This window comes from Triturus cristatus, chromosome 2_2 (assembly GCF_964204655.1).
Source record: "Triturus cristatus chromosome 2_2, aTriCri1.1, whole genome shotgun sequence".
In the NCBI taxonomy this organism is placed as follows: domain Eukaryota; kingdom Metazoa; phylum Chordata; class Amphibia; order Caudata; family Salamandridae; genus Triturus; species Triturus cristatus.
The window spans coordinates 235308253-235330805 of record NC_140582.1 but is presented as its reverse complement, the minus strand read 5'-3'; the positions used below and the strand labels follow the sequence as shown (position 1 = coordinate 235330805).

General features: G+C 44.4%; 1 protein-coding gene across 2 annotated transcripts in view; it reads right to left on the bottom strand.

Moving 5' to 3' along the window:
• Positions 1–19731, bottom strand: part of RAD23B (RAD23 nucleotide excision repair protein B) — a 354987-nt gene extending 335256 nt beyond the window's left edge. The window contains exon 1 of one of the 2 annotated variants that reach the window (XM_085641292.1): positions 19297–19731. In XM_085641292.1, the coding sequence (XP_085497418.1) occupies positions 19297–19386 (90 nt within the window). In that variant the 5' untranslated portion in view covers positions 19387–19731. The remainder of the gene's footprint in view (positions 1–19296) is intronic. The other variant, XM_085641291.1, reaches the window with a different exon arrangement.
• Between the last annotated feature and the right edge of the window lie 2822 nt (positions 19732–22553).

Below are 22553 nucleotides of genomic sequence, written 5' to 3'. Positions count from 1 at the left end.
AAAACAGTTTCTTGCCAAACTGCTCCATCCTTTTGGATTCCCGATCCGGAGGTGCGGACGGGAAGGCGGTTTGGGACGTGGAGGCCTGGATAACCAGACTCTCAGGGTTGGGGTGTACGGACAGAAAGCTGGGGTCGCCCGGAGCTGGGCGGTGGCGCCGGGCCACGTTCCGATCCACAGGAGAGACTGTGGAGGGCTTGCACCAAGTGCCTATCAGTGAGGGCCTCATTAAACTGCAGCAGAGGGGGAGTAAGAAGAGCAATGTCGCTTCTTCGACTACTTTTTGCCATGCCTCGACTTACCTGAGTGTGAGGACTTGGATCCCGACAAGCAGAGCCGACTGCTGGATCTCGAGATGCTTGCGGGACCGGCAGTCGGGGCACGACTTGTCATCGTGGTCGGCCCCAAGACAGTAGAGACACCGATGGTGGGGGTCGGTAACCGACAGTCGGTGACAGACGTCACACGGCTTGAATCCGGGCATCCCTACCGGCACCAGGAGTCGAAGTGGACTCGAAAAAGATAAACAAAAATGTCCAAAAAGTTAGTCAAAAAATGACTAAGGGTACGCTCTTCCCGGATCTGCGCTTGCTGGCGCGGAAAAAAGAAGAACTGACATCAGCGCGCGAGGGCGGCGTCTAAGTACTCTGACGACGACATCCCGGAGATCACAACGCCGATGGACGCGGAGCTGCAGACGACGCCTACCGACGCGCAAGGGTACTGCTGACGAAAAATCTTTCCGGATCCAGCCTGACGCCTGGGGATATTCTAAGGTAAGGAATCTAACTAACGCGTTTCTTTCAGATGTATTTATTAAATGGCCCGAATGCTAAGTGGTGGGAAAAGCACACACTGATGGCAAAAGCATTTTTTATGAGATTTTCATTGACCTCACTGTACCAGCCAATTGAAAAATGGGTTAGTTGAGAGGCTCAATAGAGTTATTAAAGACTCCTTTAACGTGGGCATGGCCAAGATGGCAGAAGCTCTGTAACGGAGCGCCGCAAAGCGTCATCAACTGTAAATAATAAGTCCTGAAGAAGGCTCCCCTGCCCATCTGAATGCTGCAGAAAGTGATAGGGATGCCGTTGAGGCACACGAGGGCCTCTAGGCTGCCGCTGGCAGAGTGACTTGGGGGGCGGCCCACCCAGCTGCCACATGGCCTGAAGGAGAGAGCGGCTCAGACCTTGCCATCGGGCATGGGTTGACCTCGTTCATCCCCTTCTCATTTTTCCCAGCTCGTCTGTCGAAGGTGCCCGGAGTCACCAGCAGCAAGTCACACGATGCCTAGCCCAGTGAGGCCTAATGCGCGGAGATCATGGATGCCCGCAATGGGTAGACATGGCCATAACTGCCCCACAGGTGTGATCGGAGGGGGCATGAAGACTATGGCTACTTGAGGACTATGGCTACCTCGCTGGATCACCGGCAAACGACTCCATGCCAGCTGGTGAGTGGTGGCAACATACACCTGTCCCAAGCCACATGGGGGGGTGTGAAGGAGCTGTCGGCCATCAAGATCTCTTGCTTAAGGGCCTCTCGGACCGACCCAGGGGGACACCGTGTGCAGCGGGGAGCTTCACTGCCTGCAAACGAGCATCAAAATTTACCATGTGCCGCCAGAAACAACGGGGGATGGAGTATGTGCTGCTGCCCCAGGGCGCCATGACATGCTGCATGGTTTCTTGATGCAGGCTCGAAGGATGTAAACATTAGAGGAGACCTGGCTGGCATCCTGCAGTCGTATGCAGCTGCCATGAAACTCCATCGTATATTGGCCCTCACAGCGGGGGACAGCCTATGAAACACCACACCTGGGCTGAATCTGGAGCATCGAACTGAACTGGGGATGGGTGTAGCCTAGTGCAGGGCGCCCACAACCAGATACTAGCCTGGGCTGAGAGCTCACCGGAGCCCTGTTGGACATGGGGGACTTCCTCCGCCGCTGTCTTTCCGTGGAGGGAAGCAGGTAGCCAATTCTGAGCGATGGCACCCATGTGGTGTGCCTCCTTTCTGGGCACCGAGACCTCTGGACTGTACTTCATGGGAGCTTTGTGAGAAGATGCTGCCATGAGACTCCAGTCCTCCCTGTACAGTCATTGAGGACCCCTGTGAGCCGACTGGCTGTCTGTCCCCAAGGACCACGATACACTAGAATGCTCGCGCTGTGCGGTACCATCAACCTGCCTCAGATCTAGAACGCAGCCCGCGCAACTGCGACCCTTGACGCCACTGCTGGGAAATGAAGCTGTGGTCGCTGAGAACCACCCCACCGGCCTCTATCTCAGTCGAGGGTAAACCAGACGTGCCATTTAGCAGCAATAGAGCAGCCCCAAGTGTCTCTGGAATATAAAATAGAGCCTAGAGTCGGTTGTAACGGATCTTACGATATGGAGACGACCATAAGCTTTCTGACAGGGTCCACATAGAGCAATCGCTGGTTATCATCCAACTGCAAACTCTGTCTCAGCTGCACACACTGGGCGAGAGGGTCTGCACTTTGGAGGAGTGTGCGGAACACTCTGGAGTGCCAATCAAGGCAAAACAGTTGGTTGGTGGATCTGCTCGAAAACGCAGAGAGCTGGGACCCTGAATCCTATCTAGAGTCCCGGATCAGCAATTTCACCCCAGTCGTGGGACTCGTGCCCTTCTCAGTAGACAGGGTGCATAGGATTCCAGTGCAGAGGCCTGCTCCAGGAGCTCCTCCTAGACCACTGGTAGCAGATTGCACTATAACGACAGATATAATCCTGAGCAAGACCTGTAAACTGGACAGTCTGGCAGTCGACAATGCTACACTGATGAGTCTCCCAAAATACATGTGGGCAGTCCAGCACAAACGCCATACTTTTCTCGCCGTCAAACACACCGAGAGACCTCAATATCCAGTATTCACTTCTATTCCCATCCCGTCTCCTGATCCAGACAGACGGCTAGTTGCATTTCTTCACTTCCCCAAGGATGCATGGAACTGGGCAGAGTCTTGGAACTGATGGAACTGTCTGGGGACCTGGAGCGTCTAGGAGCCTGCCGCCCACTGGTGGAGAATGATCGAGGAGAAGGGAATTGCTGGCAGCGCCACAAACGCCTTGTTCCCCGAACTTGGAGGAAGTCAAAGGAGAGGCAGAGTGCACTACAGTCAGGAGCATTTTGTGATCCCACTCCACCCTCCAGCAGGCGGGAATTACTCAAAATCGTCTGGAGAAAAAGGACTCCCTGACCTTGACCTCTTTCCCCCAAGTTCCAACACGCACCCACGGTGACCCCGCAAATGTTATTAGAAATGGTGTTCTACTGATTATGCTGGGACCTTCTGTTATACCCTCTAGCTATGGCATCTCAATATGCCCCACTCCCAATAGCAGACTTGCTGCCGCCTCCTGGGACATCAGGGGGAACGGATGGGCTGCTCTGCGTCTCAGGTCACAAACCATATCTACATGTCCTGTTCGCAGCACGAGTGGCCCCTTGGAGGTTGGGGAGGGCTAATGGACCTCAATCACGCAAACTTCTCCTGACTCCCACTAGCGCCGACACCACTGCCCCCCACACACGACACGACTGCCCTTAGTGCTTGCACAAGCTAACCCTGCAACACACTAGCATGATTTGGGGCTCCTGGGTGTTTCACTGAGTATCCATGGCACACAGGGGGGCCACGTTCACCTGAGTGAGCGGCACAGGCCTGCCCTGACCCCCCCCCCCCCTTCCCTCTCTTAACCGCGATGTTGATGTGCCTGCGTGAATCCTCCCAGAGTAATCTGTTACCCCTCTCCCCTTTAGACAATCGCATGGTGAGAATGGTGGCCTCCAGGACCAAAACCACCACCAGTTCACACGGGATATAGGCGCTATTTAAACCATCTCCACTGTTGCATACCCCACCAAAATCAACTCTTATATACATGTTTGGGCAGGTACTCGTATCCCTGCTCTTGATGGCATTATATGTACTATGATATTATGGCCGTTTCATTTTGGTTTGCGGTTGCCTGTACTCATCTAGAACACTATGCAGGGTGGGGCTGGCCCTGCCCTACCTGTGGGCGCCATCCTGATGACTGACACCAATATTACAGCATTGAATATCTGGGGGATGCACGCTCCTTCTCTTTGATACTCTGTGTAGTCATATTTACACCGCAGGAAGGCGCATGCAGCATTTCTACAGGAATCCGATCTTACTCCGGTAGAGGCCCTGCGATGAAGAGATGGAGGGGACAAATATACTCCACTACTTATGCCTGGGGATATTGGTGTGGATTAAGGCAGGGGTACACTTTATCGCAGACAACACTGTCATACACCCGGAAGTTCATTCTGTTTTAATGGCGGGCCACTTAGACGGCCACCAGGTGCTGCCTAGTGCAATCTGTGTGCCTAATTTAGAACAGACTGTTTCTGAAAAAAGTGACTGGGGTCCTGTCAAGCTGGAGCAGAATCCCCTGGCTATCAGGCAGAGACTTTAATAGTGTCCTTAATGTGGATTAGATCGCTTCTTTCCGCCCCTCCACCGCACCACTGCCCCTTCGAATACCCACACCTTAACCACATGGATACAACATTGTTGGACCTCTGACCCACGCCAACACGCAGGACTACTCATCGATTCACATGCCCATGGCTTACACATTCAAATAGACTGATCTGTCTGCACTTCAGACATAATCCTACATGTCACACAGAGTACCTTGGCAGGACACATTAACATCCCAACCCATTGCATCTGCGACTGTGCTGGTAATAAATCCCCCCCACCCCCAAACCATATGTAGCGACTGCAGCCGTTGGCACTGGAGGACCCCTACTTCAGGCCTACATCAGTAGTAGTATTACAGAATATTTCAGTACAAACCCTGGTACCGCTACTTCTAGACTGACAGAATGGAACGACTTCAAGGTGGCAACAAGGGGACACTGCCTGGGGCAACACATTGAAAATGCACCGTCAAGGTTTCCTGGGTGGAACAGATGTTGCTCAGACTTGAGGGGTAGGCCAGTCCTCCGAGGCAGGCTAGGCGCAACCACGCTGCGTAATGGGAGAGGTTGTGATACCTCAATTACGCAGCTCACACTGAAAACACATACTTGCTGAGGCTGACAAACCAAGTGCACTGTTGATGTGGTTGCAATGTCAGGAGCAACCGCAGCAGCCCATACTGTCCATTCGTGCCGACTCGGAGAACTTACTACACACGCAAAAGGATTAACATGTTGCATTCACACGCCACCATGCTTCATTATACATATTGGCGACTACAGCAAAGGTAAGGTACATCGGGTCCTTTCTAGTCAACACTATCCTCCCTCAGGTCTCCCTCGAGCACAGGGGGAAACTTAATGGGGACATTAAATCTTCGAGAGTAAGGAAGCCATATGCTCGCTTGCCTTAGGCAAACCCCCAGGGCCTGGCGGGCTATCACCCAAATGTCATAAGACCTATGCCTCCTTGCTGGCACCTTGGTTAAAAATAATATACAACAATGTTTTGGCGGCAGCTTGTCTTCCATCCACACTAAAGGATGCCTAGCTTATCTTGTTACCCAAGCCTGGAAGGAACACAATGCAGAAGGAATCCTACAGGCCCCTCGCTCCTAAATTCAAATTACAAAATACTACCAAAGATCATGGCTGCAAGACTCAAAACATCCGTGAACTTGCAAAAAATGTTTTGGGGTGCTGGAATACGCCCCACTTATACACCCCCAGTCAGACTGCCTAGGACTCGACCTACAGAAGGCTTTTGACTCCCTAGAATGGCCTTATCTATTAGAGGTACTACCTCGATGAGGCATGGGAGCCCACTTTATGCACCCGGTTAAACTCCTCAATGCCTACTCACCAGCCAGGGTCAAAATAGGCGGGCACATATCGGACCAGATACCGATCCAGAGGGGTACACAACAGGGCTGCCCACTGTCCCCACTTTTTTCCCCTGTGAATGGAACAGGTGGCCCACATGTTACGGGCACACGGCCAGCAATAGGGCATACCCCTCAGCGATGGTTTACACTCTGTCTCACTTTACGCAGATGACATGTTCCTTTACCCTAAGAACGTCAATGAAGTCCCTACCACCACAGAGAAACTGCTTATTCGGTTCGCTGAGTTATCGGGCCTTGGAGAGTATATTGGACTAAATCTTGCTTACTCCCATTCACTGCTGCTACACCAGACCCTGCATTACATATCAATCATGTCCATTTGGCAGACGGTCACATTCCAGTACCTGGCTATTCGTATTCACCACACACAAGCGGACCTTCTGGATCCCAGCTTAGTCCACATGGTGTCAACTCTGCTGGAGCAAATATTGTTCTGGCAGAGCTTGCCGTTGTCGGTGGCAGGCCGGGTGGCCCCCACGAAGATTATTATGCTCCCACGCCTGCTATACTATTTTGCCCCAAATCAACATTCCCTTTTTTTTGCTATCTGGAGTGTTTAAGAGGTCATTTCGTATGGCCCTCACTAAGCTATACCACCCAGCAGAGTGTGGCGGATTGGGTGTGTCAAAATTTGAGCACTACTATCTGGCCTCACAACTGCAGTGGGTGGCGCGCTGGTTGACAAAATATACTGCTACTGCCCTCCCCCCATGGAACGTGAGGCGTGTACTCTACATCTTTCACCCCCTATCCAGAGCACCGTTACCTTAATCGCTCTTGCTTCAGGTTGCCTACTGGTACTTTCGTAGGAGTCTCTCTTTCAAGATTGGTGACACCTTACGCCCCTGCACTGCCACTACTTGGCACATCGCGGGGAGATGTGGTGACCTCCCTATGAGAACTGGTTCCCTGGTACGAAGCAGGACTCTGCAGCATGGATGATTTGTATTGGGATGGGGCCCTCATATCTATAGAGGAGCTGTTGCATACACTGATGTACTTCTAGGGCAGTTTCTATTGCACGCTTGCCTCATCCAGTCACTGGGGATGTGGTTGGCAGACATGTAGAAGGAACAACCACGCACCTCACAATCCAGTACCTATATGTAATGGGAAGGGGTAGTCACCTGACGTGATAGATAGCCAGCTCCATGCGTACTCGCGCATCAATGCCTGTTGCCAACATTAGGATATGGATTTGGGCCGTCCTTGTACTAATAAAGAGTGGCAGGAAATATTAGCTTACCCCACCCTCGTATCCCGCAACACCCGCTTAAAATTAATACAATTTTAAATACTACATAGAGTTTACTTAATTCCCCACAAAATCAATCAATACTTTCATTGCACAGATTCTGCGCGCCCCTGGTGCCTCTCGATGAAATTTTCTAAACATGTTTTGGGCAGGCCCGTTGCTCACCCAGTACTGGCTGGGAGTCAAGACGCACTTGATGGGGTATACGGACCTTTCCACATTATACACTTGGGAAGTGTGCCAGCTGGAACTAATACACTGTACCAAGAAAAATAAAGTAGTGACACATTTCACACGACCTGCCCTTTATCCTAGCTAAAAGCCCGATTACCCATTGATGGAAGCCGGCGACCCCCCCTTACACTCTCCACCTGGGCACTCTCCATGGTAGCCTGGGCAAAGGCAGAAAGTAAAGCCTTGCATAGGAAGGAATCAAGACCCTTGTGCCTATATTCTCTCTCTTAGTACACATTACTTGTTGCCCCCCCCAGTTGCATAAAAGCCCCGGCTGCCGAGCGTTACCCATGACTAACCATCGTATCTCATACACGTCGCCCTGCACCCTTGTCTGGGTTCAGTTGTCGCAACCTTAATCCTGTCACATGTGGCGAGTGCAGTCGAGTCACGTTCATTACAGTTACAGATAGTTGTTTCAGTGTATGCCTGGCACCTGTTAACCTCACCTAGGCTTATGTGCGTTCACTTATGCATCCTCAAAAATGGTTTCACTGTTAATTTTGCTGCATTGTATAGTTTTGTGATATGCCACCTGTTGCGTACATATTGAGCAGTATACCTTATAAGCTGTTTAACATTACTGTAAATGTAAAAATGCCAATAAAATGGTTTTTTTTTAAATAAATCAAAGATTCCACACAACTTTCAGTAAAAAGCAAACCTGATTGGTAAGAGACGTTATTGAGTTATGTACAATAACTGCCTTTTAAAATATATAATCCCTTTCAAGTGATGAGGCACAGAACCACTGTAACAAAGGAATACCTGGTTTCTAAAAGGAGTCAAAGATTATTACCTGTGCACTTAATTAGTAAAAGATAAAAGGAAGAAAGGTCAAAAGGTCTGCAAAGGATATATTGATAAAAGATCCATAGCAAGGTAGAGAAGAGTTTGTAACAGCGGGTTTAGGGAATAAAAAAAAAAAAAAAAAACAAACAAAAAAAAAAGGCACTTCACACAGAGCGTAGGGAGAAGCTACATTAAGTGAAATGGTGAGGTTTATTCCAATTTTGTAAGGTTTAGATGAGAGATGGATGATGGAAAGGCTCAGGTGAGAAAGGTGAAATTGAGGAAGAAGTGCATTTGGACGGGTTTGAGTTCTATATTTTGAATGATGAAGATATTAGGGCGTGAGATGAAATATATAGTGATCTGGATGATGGTGATGATTCTGGTGCGTTGGATGAAGAAAATGGGAGTGCTAAATATATTCTGGGATTCCTGAAGAAGTTTGAGCAGGTCAGCCTGAAATACGAGAGCAAAAAAACCACACTATAGAAAGAAGTTGGTAAAACTCTACTGAAACTCAAGGATAATTACATGAGTTGCCATATTTCATAGATGTACAAATAAAAAAAGTTGGTTAAGCTCCACTGCTGTAAAATGTTTGGTAGATCTAAAATTAAACATCATATTTATTATCCTTATACCCAATTGTATTGTTTCATTCTTTGATATATAAATTAGGTTTTAAGAAGATAATATAACCATATTGTTCTAATTTTACATCTTGCATGTAATGTCATTGTGGAGATTAGAATTGGCGTAGCAATACTAGAAAGTATTTGAGGGAAGGAGAGTTCTGGGGAGGAATAGACTAACCACTACTGACCTGGAGCTTTGTGAAAGTCTCCTGGGTTGTACACTAAATAGGAATTTGAAACTATCTTTCAGTAGACTTATTGCTTTAAGTACATTTGAAGCTCACTCAAACCTTAGGTATATCTGTGTTGGAAGTATTCAGATGATGCATCCAAACTCCTCCTGAGCTGTGGTAAGTGTCAATGATAAAATCTAGATGCGCATGGAATTTGGGTTTGCCCAGACGTGGGTACCGTGCTCTCTCGATCCCTGGAGTCAAGCTATCCTGGCTGATGAGGGGTGAAACCCCAAAACTGGTCCTAAGGTGCTTGTTTCCAGTCCTGGGAGGACTTGGCCTGTCAGTTCGGGCTGGACTGTTCCCACTGGGCCCAGGATCAGGACTGATTTGCATATGGCTGGGTTCAAACTGGAATGGCATGGGGAGCAAAAAAACGATGGATTTAGGCCCATATCTCTATACTGGAGTGAATGTATGACATTGTTCTGCATTCTGTCCATCAACTGTTCTTTTTGCATGGAATACACCAAGCAGGCTAGCTGTGCTACCCTATCACAAACAAGGACTCCTTGTGCCCTCACCGATGGCGTTGCAGGTGGCATTTATTGTGGCCTCACGACTGATGTAACAGGTTACATTAATAGTGTCATTAGTCATCTGGTTGTTACATGAAAAGTTCAGCATATAACAACAGATCTATAGCAGAAAGGTGCTGCAACCAAGTCGTCCAGTGTACAAGAAAAAACAGTTCTCTTTGCTAAGCCCTGCATCTCTAACGAACTTCAACATGTTCATTTGTTTGATCAGATCTACTTGAGTTTTGAGACCTACTGCGAGATTATTCATGGGGTGGCTCCTTGACAAAGACAATAACTCTGTTTTGCCATTAAAGCCACTGCAGAGATCGGGTCTAGAATCCTGTGGTACAACATGCCATATTGATCCAAATGGTCAGTTTAGAGTCTTTCAATTTTTATATCTTTTAAAGATATGCTGACTGTCATTTGTTCAATCATCAAACCTCAACCTCGTAACATACAAATAATGCATTTGAGTTGACATCAGAACCATTAAAGAAATTTTGAGTCTTAATGGATGGAGTAACCTGAGAAATGCACATAATTTGCAAAGGGACAAAAAATAATGGATACAAGAGCGAACAAAATATTTGCCTAGTAACAGTCTATTTTTTTAAAAGAAAAGAACGAACTTTAGGGGCAGCCAATCTTAAAGGATATAACTCTCTACAATTTAGCTACAGGTCTTTCAAGAGCATGGAATGCAATTACATTATCTTTGCATACCTCACCTTTGCAATCACAGAACGTTGCTTCTTGAGCATGTACCATCCCCACTCCTAACTGGACAAGGTGGGAGATGAGACTTTATTATAATATATTAAATTGTGCTATATAGGTAGAATTCTGCTGAATTGTTCTACCGTATGCGTACACTTGGTGAATGTCGGCAATGAATTTGGTATTACGTTTGGGTTATATATTTGACCGGTTCATACTTACGTCTACTGATTAGTGAGCCGCATGTATCCCGATTGCCAATCTTATCGTCTACTTAATCGTATATGGTCCGTTTAACGTAACAGCTTAGTACTCAGGACCATTAATGAAGACCGTTTTCCTTATCTATTTGAATACACACACGTTCGTTATTTTTATTGGACAACCCATAATACACCATTTCACTTATTTTACTCCAACAGAAAGGACGGATACTGGTCCTTACATGCTTCCTCTTTACGAATACCTCTGTTCCAAGAGCGGTTTATCACAAGTTTGGATACACGAAAATACTATTGCCTGATGGATACATTTATATGGGTTAAGAACATTACTTGCTAACATACAAGAACAACCGTGCAAAATCGCAGTTTCTTCGTAATCATAATACGGGTGCTTTAAATGCACGCATATTTTGTCAGCTTAAATATGGATACGTCTCATTTAAACATATATGCGCTCTTCACTTACAGAACCAACAACACGAGTTTTAAAACGAACAGGAAAATTTATTTAGAACAGTGGTTTTTGAATACCTTAAGGTGAGATAGCGTTCGTGCCCATTAGTTAATTCTTCTTAACACCGTGGGGCTTTATCTATTGGCCATACTATCTCTTAACAGTACATAACAGACTTGCTTTTATCATGACTGCTGGACGTTAAAAATAAATGTCTTAATCGGGTGAGAACAATATTCCCCACATACTTATTTTCTGTACTTTGATTCCCACCGGATATGGGACTATTCTTGGTGGTGGTATCATTTTGACATTTGCTTTTTCCTTCATAATCTGAACACGGGTGCGCCAGCACACTTTTTTTCCTTTTCCTTGTCCATATGATTTAGGATAAAACTATGATGTACTTAAACACATTTGTCTTTGTGGTCAAGAAGACCTTATATTTTGCTTTCTTTTTTACATATAAACAGCCTTGAAAAAGCCCTGTGGGCAAAACGCGCGTCGGCTGTGTTTGAAGTTGGATACACATTTGGCGAATAAAATATTCAATACAACATTGTCTTCAAAACTGGATGTTTACTTGTCTGTATGAACTTTACAATTTATGGACAAGTTCCAAAGAAATGAACAAAAGAGAACATTAAACTACGGTGGTGTGCTATGTGGCTTGTTTATTAGACCAAAAGGAGGTGTTGCTGCTGAAGAGCAGCACCTCGGTTTTATTGGATTTCAACTTCAAGCAGTTGGTTAATATCCAGTCTCCGACTTGACGAAGGCAAGAGTAGAACTGAGCTGCCATTTCTGATGGTGTCCCTGTCACCGACATCACAATTTGGGAGTCATCAGCATGGGATATTGCTGAGAAGCCCAGTGATTTAATCAGCTGCGCCAATGGGGCCACATAAATATTTAAAAAGGGTGGGGCTCAATGACGAGCCCTGAGGGACCTCACAAGGAAGTGTAAAATTCTGTGACTTAAGTTCCGAAAGCGCAACGAATTGTTTTCGGTCAGACAGAAACGATCTGAGCAGAGATGGGGCTTTTCCTTTGATGCCAATCCTCGAAAGGCATTCCAGTAATTTTATGTGATTCACAGTGTCAAATGTAGCAGAAAGATCAAGCAGCACCAGTGCTGCGCTACCCCCTGCGTCGAATGTCTGCCTGATCTGTTCGGAAGCAGATATTAGTGCTAGTTCAATGCTGTGGTGTTTCCGGAAACCAACATTGGGTGGCATCAAGGAAGGCATTTGTCTCAATCTTTTCAGATAATGCTGTGTTGATGGCCGCCTCCACTATTTTAGCTGGTAGTGGTAGTCTGGAAATTGGCCGATAATTGTTAGGATCCATCCCATTCCATTTTTTTTTTAACTGAAAGAGTTCACATAAATACATCATATACCAATAAAAGGAGTAAAAAAAAGACTTTCAAAAAATAATTCATAGTCATGGGTCATGCAACCTGGTATTAGCTTACAGAACCCGATGTGTGAATATTAGGCTGCATTATTAATAAATGATCTTCAGTTATTGTTCTACAATAACATAGGAGCAATACGAGCATTCCAAGAATCTCTGGGAGAACCGATTCCCTCACACTTAGACTTCGATGTGATATTACTGCAAAGAAATACATAAACCTAAATGAAGTCCTTTCAGAGGACGAAAGGCGTAGGGAAGATTAAAATAAAATAATCTTTTCGTAAGGAAAATAGCAGCCGCAAACAGATCTACATGAAGCAGTTGACCTTGATTCGAAATTGGGAATTCAATTTCAGTTAGATGAAACTAAAAAGGGAGCTCAGAGAATCTGGAGGATGCAATGTAAAAGAAAATGGAATGCTAGCCAAATTGCACATTAATAATATGGGGAAGGATATGGTAAATTATTGGCATGGAAGACAAAGGGCACCAGGGTTAGAAATTCTATTAGCGAAGTAGTTGTGGAAGGAACTAATATGGGTGGATAAGAGCCCCTACTACTTTATTCATTCAGTTGGCCAGTAACTTCATTACTATTATTTAACCTGTTTTGAAGAGACTAATGGGTGGATACTAATTAATGTTCGCTGGATTCTTATCTTTTAAAAAAAAAAGAAACACAATAGCAGTGTTGAATGATGGTTGAAGTTTGCCACCATTCAGAATATGGTTGGCGAGTTGCTCCATTTTGAATTTTAGAGAGATTTTTTTAAATAAATTTGATAGGTAAACCGTCCTCCCCAAAGGCTTTTCCATTGGCTAAAGACTTGATGACTTCCGCCATCTCCTCAGAAGTGACTAAAGCCGTCAAATCCTGTATTTGATTTTGTTTTAGCCTAGAGATAGGGCGACTACTTAGGAGCATACCAAGGTGTTCTACATCGGTCTCTTGCCTAATACTATAAATTAAGGGTGGGCGGAGTTGGCAGAGCGCCACTAAGCGGAGTTCCAACGAGTTGAAAAAAACCTCTGTGGAGCTTGGCTCCCCTCCACCTACAATTTTTTTATTTTTTTTTTAATTAGGAAATAAACACTTACCTGCTCTGGCGTCTCCACGCTGCCCTCCTCTTCGCCGTGGTCTCCTCCTCGCTGGTCACAAACCCCTACGTTGTACGTCTTGCAAGGACTGCGCCCGAACGCGCATGCGCAGTCCTCCCAAGACATACAAACTAGGGTTAAGGTCAGCCCGGAGACGCCAGAGCAAGTAAGTGTTTATTTCCTACTCTTTTTTGTGCGTGGGTACAGGGGCTAACTCCACTCCGCAGCGGAGTTTTTGCCTGAACTCCACGTTACCAAGGAGCGTGGAGTTGGCAAAACTCCGGCGGTGGAGCGGAGTTTGATGCCCAGGTTTACTATAAATCTGTTAATATTTCTGGACGCGGCCTGAATCTTCCAGGAATTAGTAATCAGGGTCTTGATCTCATTATATAGTGGCGAAATATTATTCAGGGCCTACATCTTTGGATCCAGTCATGCCAAAAACCTACCCGTACACTCACTTTCTTCATGCACCTTTTGTAAATAGGCACTATCAGCAACACAGGCTGTCTCATAATAATCCTGCAGTAGCAGTTACGCTTTACTAAACTCTCCTTGACTGTTAAGACCATTATGCCGCTAAACGTCTTCATTGGCTTTCTTCAGACACTGCTCTAGTTCAATTCTTTTTTTTCTGGGGGGGGGGGGGGCACATTTTTCCGCAATACTCAGAGGCTATGCAAGACCATATTGTCACCTTAAAAGTGTCCTATATGGTTTTTAGGCTGGCTGTAAAATGATTAATCTCAAAGTAATCATCAGTCTCATTAGACCAAGCCTCATCCTCCAACTTGACCCTGCTAAAAGTCCATCTAGCATTTGACTTGTTGGGCCCCAGCTCCACAAACGAAACTGCTACTAGAGAGTGGTCCAAAAACCTATTTGGCACATGCGTATAATTCCTTAGGGTAGAGGTCTTCAAACTATGGGGCCTGCCGCCCTGGGGGCAGTGGATGGAATACCAGTGGGGGGAGCAAATGCCTCTAAGTAAATGTTAATGAAGATGGCGTGGAAGTGCGGCCATGTTTATTTGCCGCATTTCCAGCTTTCTTCGTTTACACTTAGCCCTTGAAGTGAATTAAAAAGAAAGAGAACTGTGTTGAGAGTGCTGTGGGGGCGAGAGTCAGAGGTGGCAAAAGAAAAATAAAGGAACAAAAGTAGTATAAGAGTTTTGATTTTTCACCATCTGGTACGGAGTATAAAATAAAGCACAAACAGCTTAATTTTAATTGAAAAATGAATGCAGATTAAACTAACCAGTGATAAATGTATTCTTTTAGGTTATGAAAATTTAGCGAATACCATCACTGCGGATGTCGGTGTGTGTTAAAGCTGAGCAATACATAATCGAACCCTAGTTGGGGCATTGTGGAACAGTGACCTTTGTATTCATAGTCAGGGCCACCGGAAGTATGCGATTGAACGGTTGCACCGTTTTTCTCATAATTATGGATTTGCAGCATTTGCCACATAATCCATCATCTGCTGCATAATTTTCAGATAAGAAAAAAAATGTTTTTAGCTCAATCAATTCAAAACTCAACAAAAAATGCAGCAACACGTGCTGCCACGCAGTTGAAGGCTCTTTGCAAAGGTTGACTAGTCACCTTCCTGTTGTTTATTGCTATATGTGGGTGTTTAACTGGTATTTATGAGGGGCAATATATGTCAAGACAGTGTTAAAGAGTATAAAGATATAGTAAGGATTAATACTATTACAAAATGTGCTGCATTATTTGCGTTTTCTTGCAGCATAATCTAGTCAACCCAGCCGCATAATTTGGCCTGCTGCTGCAAAATTCCAGAGGCCATGTTTATAGTGCTACGAGGTCCCTGCCTGCAGCAGAAAGCACTGATCAGATGCAGTACACTGCGGCCAAGGGGTCGGAGGGGCTCACCCCATCACAATTATGACTGTCTCACTTAAAAGAACAAGCATTGGCATAGCCAATAGGTGTCGCCTTTGGGACCTTATAAGTGATTAGCCATGCAACAGTTGTTGTTGCACTAAGGATATTGTGCTGCATAACTAAATACTTATAAGGTCCCAAAAGCGAGACCTATTGGCTATGCCAATGCTTGTTTTCAGTGCTTTTTAATTCTTAAGAAGGCCATGCACAGATTTTTTGTCTTTTATTCTCTTCTGGAGACTACAGACGGAGGCTCTAAGTGGATGGTTCCATGCTCACTTGTTATTCCATTTAAATCATTGTCTTGTGATGCACGACTCCAGGTCTGTTCAGAGGTGTGTGGTGTGTCCGCAGATCTTTTGATAAGGATCCAACTCAGAACTACCACATGGTACAGGACTTCGACTTTTATAATGAGGTCAGCATTAAGGTTGTGGCGGCCTTTCACTTATTCAGTTAAATGTAAGTTACAAATGCAAACAAACAGACCTGTCTAAGCAGTACACTGATCAATTTCCAGCATATGGCTGGACAGCAGCCAATTTCAGCAGTACTGAACATAAGGGTTCACACGAAATACAAGTAGAGAGGGAAAGCAATTGTGGAGGGCGCAAACACACAACTGATTCTTTAAAGTAGTAGATGTGTGCGATGGTGGAAGTAGGTTGTGCATACAAGTAAAAACAAAGGGCAGATGGGATGAACACAACAATGACAAATTTGAGATTAATGCTATATAATGCGCGGGGGAAGGTGTTAGTCACCATCATTCAACACCAGTCATACACTACATTAGAAAAGGGGGAAAACCATACCACACCAAAAAAAAAAAAACACACAACACTGGTTAGGAAAAAAAAAAGAAAGCCCTTTAACCCAGACATGCATCACAACCAATAACATGCCCACAGTATTTACATACATAAGGAAATCTTCCAACTTAGGTATGCACATAATAGCAACTCCCTTCAGCTCTTAAAAGAAAACAAACTGACACTCACAACTTAATGAACAAGATGGAACCATCAAAGTCACGTACAAGAGGACAAACCCCACAAAAATCCCAATTAAAATCAGATTTCGGTCTGTGATGGTAGCACGAAAGTCACATGCAAAGCCACCACAACAATAGCAAGATGTGTGTCACACAAGTGTCAATGCAAAGCGCTTACTAAACAAGGAGCAGATGCTATCACCATTTGTTGCAAAACATCTAAACAACAATCAAAAATATAGAACTGTATTGTCAGAATTATGAATTAAGAAAATGATACAGGTGTAGAAGAATTAACTGGTAAGCAAGGAAATATACTCATGAAATGGGTCAGTTTTAGTCTTCAGGGAGCTTCTTATCCTACTTGGACCAGAGAACACAAACTTAAAAGTGCATGTATATTGACAACCACTGCTTAACATGAATATTTCAATATATTTGCTATAAAACCTTCCCACATCATTTTAAGACGGCTTCTGAGTGCTCACTCAGAGAAAGACCAACTGACCAGAGCCTACTCCTACGGGTTTCCGTATACATTTGGAGAAGATTTCTATCACATGGGACTCCCAAATAATTCCAGCAGTACACTTAGAAATCTGACATCCACATATTCCCTGTGTATTCAAGCACAACAGTCATCGTGTATTTTCCACTGAGTGGAGAGTCAGCGGTGTAAAATAATGCAGAAATGTGTGACTGTACATTCCTTTTTTTTCTGCAGAGGGAAACTATTGTCCCTGATAAACTCCTTCTCTGAAACCTACAAGAAATCCCTATCCACTCAAAGGAGAGTCGCTTACTCCGATTTTCACTGTATTATGTGAGTGCCCGTATGGGGATGAGCAATTTAGTACACCACATCTTTTTTCTGCATGACCAAGGGGCACTCAGGTGCACAGAAACATGTGTCTGATGCCCCGTTACAGCACTGCTGAAACGAAATATGATGTGCAAAGGCTACAGAAACAAACACCCTGTAGGTGATTTGAGTAATGAGAAAGTAGCACGTTCAGTGTTGGTCAATCATCACCGTTTACAGGCAAATTGTTTCCAGATTTTGCATCAAAAGCCTCATATGCAGGCATAGGAACATATGAAGGACATTGTAGCACATAAAATCAACTTACACCACTGCACCCAATCTTTGTAAAACTTCAGCCATTAGGAGTTCAATGAAAAAACATGTTCTTAGGGTTAGAAAACTGTTTTTGGTTATGATGTGCATCTAGGTATCCGTTTCTGGGTGCCTGGAGTAGCGCATAACGTGCAGCCCTTTGGTCAATGCAAAGTTATCACCTTAGCCATTTCTTAAAATATTTTATCTATTTCTTTTTAACTTTCCCGAAAATATTCTAGGAGTAGAAATAATAACTAAGCCTCCTGGACTTGCAAGCTTTAATGTATTCTCACTCTAACTCAGACTCAAGCACAGAAACATGCAATGTAATAAGAGCACCACTCTTATCGTGCATGACATCAACACACTGTAGACATAAGGCACTCGGTAAATCCACACGCTCACAACCAAGCACAACTGAGTAGCACGCATCAAAATCTTATCAGAGAAATGCAACTAGAATACAATACATTTATCGTATGTGGATAGTCTGGAACAGTGGCATGGATCCAATCCTGCAGGGCCTATGTTGAATATCCTAGGTATGCGAATGCAGGTGATGATTTATAAACGTATAATTCAGGAAGGCGGATTGTGCTAAATTGAAGCGGGTGGAATACGTTTCAATTTCTTATGACAAACGTCACTTCATAAGGTGTAAAACTAGCATACATATGTAGAACCGAAAAAGTACATGACATTCACCAACGAGTTAAAAACACTGCGGTTCTCGCAGTACCTACAGAAGCAAAAATACATTCTTAACATTTTAGCACAAGACTATTCATTTACAGACATTAAAATGCTCTATATTATGCTTTTAAAATAAAATATATTCGGAAAAACTACTGTTGTTCTCGTGCTTAGGTTTACTCTTTAACGCCAGTGCAGCTAACCTGCTGAAAAATAAAATACCGAACATACTGCATCAAGTTACGTCGATATTAGACTAAAGCAGGTGCCCTCTGAGCAGCCGAGGATGAAGTTTCTAGTCTGTCAAACTGAGTCCGGGGTGTGCAGGAAACCCCAGTTTTCAACACACCCATTTCACGTCAAACGTGCCTCACTGTCACATTTGGTTATTCTGCAAAAGATGTAGGGTTGCATATGAAATCCTCAAACCTCCAAAAGAAAGCCTGAGCTGTTCTCTGCTGCAGGTAGTGCAACTGGGAGGAAAGTGTTCGGGCAAGTCTCATTTCATTACCAGACCCTGGGATGACACTGCAATTCCCAGCTCCGATACTTGACTTCTGACCCTCCTCCGAATCATTTCACACGTTGACTGCTACTTTTAACTTTTCTTGACGGGCAACATCCATCTCTACGACCACAATTCTGGTCAAAGATAACACCCCATGACAATGTGTACTTTGGACTCCCCAATATCCAAAAATCATAACTCTCTGGCTAACGCAAGTCAACGGTGACATCAATATACCTTCCAGAAAAACTCTTGAGATCTCAATTTTCACATGTTTTGGGTGGCGGATCTTAGTGGAGGGCTTTACCTACTACAAGTCTTCTCACGAGGAAGAAGTGGTGGGTTACAGTCTCTGGGTTACTTGCGGTTTAGAAGCTAATCTGAAGTAAACCACAGAGCCCACTGGCACGTAGAAGTCCCGGTCCAAAATGAAATACGCGGCCCACCTGAAATATTTCAAATATTAAGAAAAGAAGGCGTGTGCGCTTTACTGGGGGTGGGGTTTCTTCCAACTGCACAGGAACTTAATAAAAAGAACACCCTCCAACCACCCCTTCTTCAGCCCACTCCTGCTGCGCCCAGGCCCTCGCTGTACCGTCTGTTCTGGGTCGATCTCTATCTTGAAGGTCTGCTGCTGCAGGGTCTTCAGGGTGATCTGCATGAGGCCGTCTCCCCGAGACTCCATCGCTGCTAAACCTGTTTCCGGAAGGTCCGGCACTCGCTCTATTGCACTGCGGGACTGGGCTGCGCGCGCTAAGGGGTCGCTATCTCATGGCCGCGCACCGCCCGCCGCCATCGTGACTCGCTTAGGGTATCCTGAAAACTGGACTAGCTTGAGAAGGCGGGGGTGGCGACCAACAAAGATGCGCATGCTCACATCCTCGCCTCCGCTCCAGAAGCAGAAGGTGTTTTTCATAGACATAGAAGAGAGAAGCACAAGGGTTCCTGTCGCGTTGAATAGACTTCATAAACCACCAGACGCGCATTTCTCACTGTACGCATGCGCTCGCTCAAAATATTGCTCGTCATCGCAGAGTAAACGTCACTGTCAACGTCTTCTTTTGGCACATAGTAAGCAACACTGCATGATCCTATCATGGCATTCGGAAACGCCCCGTTGATGTGCTCTGTCAAACTTCAATGAAATCTAATGTTCAACTGCAACAGCGCACCGCGGTCACAATGCATTGATATGTTTATAATTCACAAGTCTAAAGTGTTTATTTACTATAGGTGTGGATGTGTGTATCAGTTGCTACCTTTCTCAGAAAAAACGTGTTTACATTTTGCTGTTACTGAAGGACTGAGTTAGTGGGTGAAAAATAGTTTGTGCAACATTTTTAATATTCTGCCAAATGTAATAATCACTTACACAGTTTCCAAATACTTTGTAATTGACTTCTTCATATGTTTGCCGGTTTTGGTTTATTTTTCATAAAGGAAAAAAAAAGCCGGATTTCGATGATTTTCCTAATAGGTCTGGCCTAGAGACAGATTATTTCTATTGTTAGGCTCATGTAGTAAAAAATAATCTTAAAAATAATCTTTACAGGTTTGGGCCAGCACTCTTCAATGTAGTGGTTTGGTCAACTGTCACTCAAATTTTGCTTTTCACTCACCACCGTATGGGGAAATGGATCCTTCCACCTCAGCTACTGACTTTTTTTACTCCGAGTGATGTCATTTATGCACATTCACCTAAAAAGAAAGCGGTGCATTTCAGTGCCAGGGCAGGTGGAATAACACTTTACTTAGACAATGTCTTTATTCTCACCCTTCTTCACCTTTTTCATTTTCTTAGTCACCAGTGTGTCTTTGAACCATGTCTTCACGTCAGTGCTGGAGTTAGAAGAAATGTACACTGGGACCCCATACATTGGGGGTCAAGGTGTGGCACAGGAAAGAGGGTGGACGCACGAGGGGTGGAGGTTGAAGAGCGGAGTCTGACAACTTATACATTTATTTAAAAAATCTGCAAGAAAATGGCAACAAGGACAAATGTGACAGCAAATCTGTTTAAGCTTTAGCTGTTTGGTTTAAAAAATGCTGCATTTTAACATATATCACAGGGTTAAGGCATCTGCTGCAGAGATCTTTACGTGCCCAGCAATTTTAGGGGGATTGTAATAGGGGTAAAATAGCTGGTGGTTATGCAATTCTGGGAGAGCTCTGTGTTTTGTCCAATCACAGTTTTGAGCTTTATAGTAGCATAGAGGGGTAACGTGCCTTCTGCAAAGCACATTCTGTGACGTGCAGCTAGATAACTTGGCTACTGCTTTTGACACTGAAATCATTTTGTTATTTCCAGATCATTAGTTGCAGTCCTTCTAATATAGGACAGTGCTTTATTTAATGTCATCAAGGAGCGAGCTGTATGCAAAATATAAGTAATGGGTTTAGATCCTTATTGTTTTTTTCTCAATCTGTTGTTTATCTAAGATTTGAGAGAAGGGCTCCTTTGGGAATTAGTAAAGTCTAGTTAGTACAGACAACCCCAATCACTGCATTACGTTTTATGTCCTGACTTAGTGTCTCCCACGGCCGTACACTTTTAGCGTATAATGTCTACAAGTGTGGACAATATGTGATTCCTACACTTTATAACCCTCATCGTCTTAAGTAACATTTTCTGTATATTGATTTACACACTTATGTGATTTATTGTGTCTCTGTCTGCATGATGTAAAGCGTTCTTACCCTACACATAGCTGAGTGAGACTATCAAAGAACTAAATAAAAAACAAATTAGTAGGTGCCATTTAAATCATTATTAGTGTAATTACTCATATAAACAGATAAGTCTTGCATTCTTACAGTGCAAACACATCTCATACATATGGGGGTTGAATAAAATCTTGCCTCCAAATCATAGTTTCTCCGAATTACGTGTGAAGTGATAAGCTGCATGCCTTTGTTTTCTTTCATTGTACTGGTGTTAGACTCCAGATGGCTCACAGCCAGGATGATACAAGAACAAAAGAAGGACTGATGGCCCTTTAAATCAGGCCTTTGTGCACGACTGGAAGGGAAAATAAGAAAGCCCGCTCGCTGCCTGCGGTTGCTGCACCGAACAGAATGCAGATAACCTGGTGGCGTTGCTGAATTGAGTACCGGTGTCGGGAAATTACACCAGGGCAAATTCAGCATATTTCCAGATCCCAGAAGTAGATGCTGGAAACAGGATCAGGCATGATCCCACTACTTTCTAGCACTGCTTTACATTACAGTGATTCAAAGCTAAAAGTACCATTTAGTTGCACCGGTAAGAATCATATTTTACACATTAAATCAGCGTTTCAAAGTACACCCGTTTTCTAGGAAACTCCCAGACTGTTTTATTAAAATGATATGCAATGGTTATTTTATTTTTTAATTATAGTTTTTATTTTTTAGCACATGGCTGTTACTGATAGGCGACAGCATATTTTCTTTTTTCCTCTTTTTATTTTTGCGGCATGTGCTTGCAAACATTTTTTTTTTTAAATCCTAGCACCAGTGTGCCCAGGCCAGACCTACTTAAATTAAAATTCCCAATGTAAATACTAATGCCTTTGTGAATTAGAAAATGTCCCAACAATATTCTATGCTTCAGACAGATGATTACAGCTCAGAACTGTCACAAAGACGGGGCCTGAGAGGGGAGGAGGATTGCATACTTGGCGCAACCTTAAAAGTAGACCAAAGTGTTCCATATGTGGATGGTGAAGTAAATAGGAATCTTCTCTCATTCCTCGTTGACACTGTTGCTACCTGCAACAGCAGAGGTTCCTAACCTACCCCTCTCGGGAGAAAGACTCCAAGTTGTAGGAGTTACTAATAAACAAATAACTAGTCCAGTTTCAGAAGCGGTAC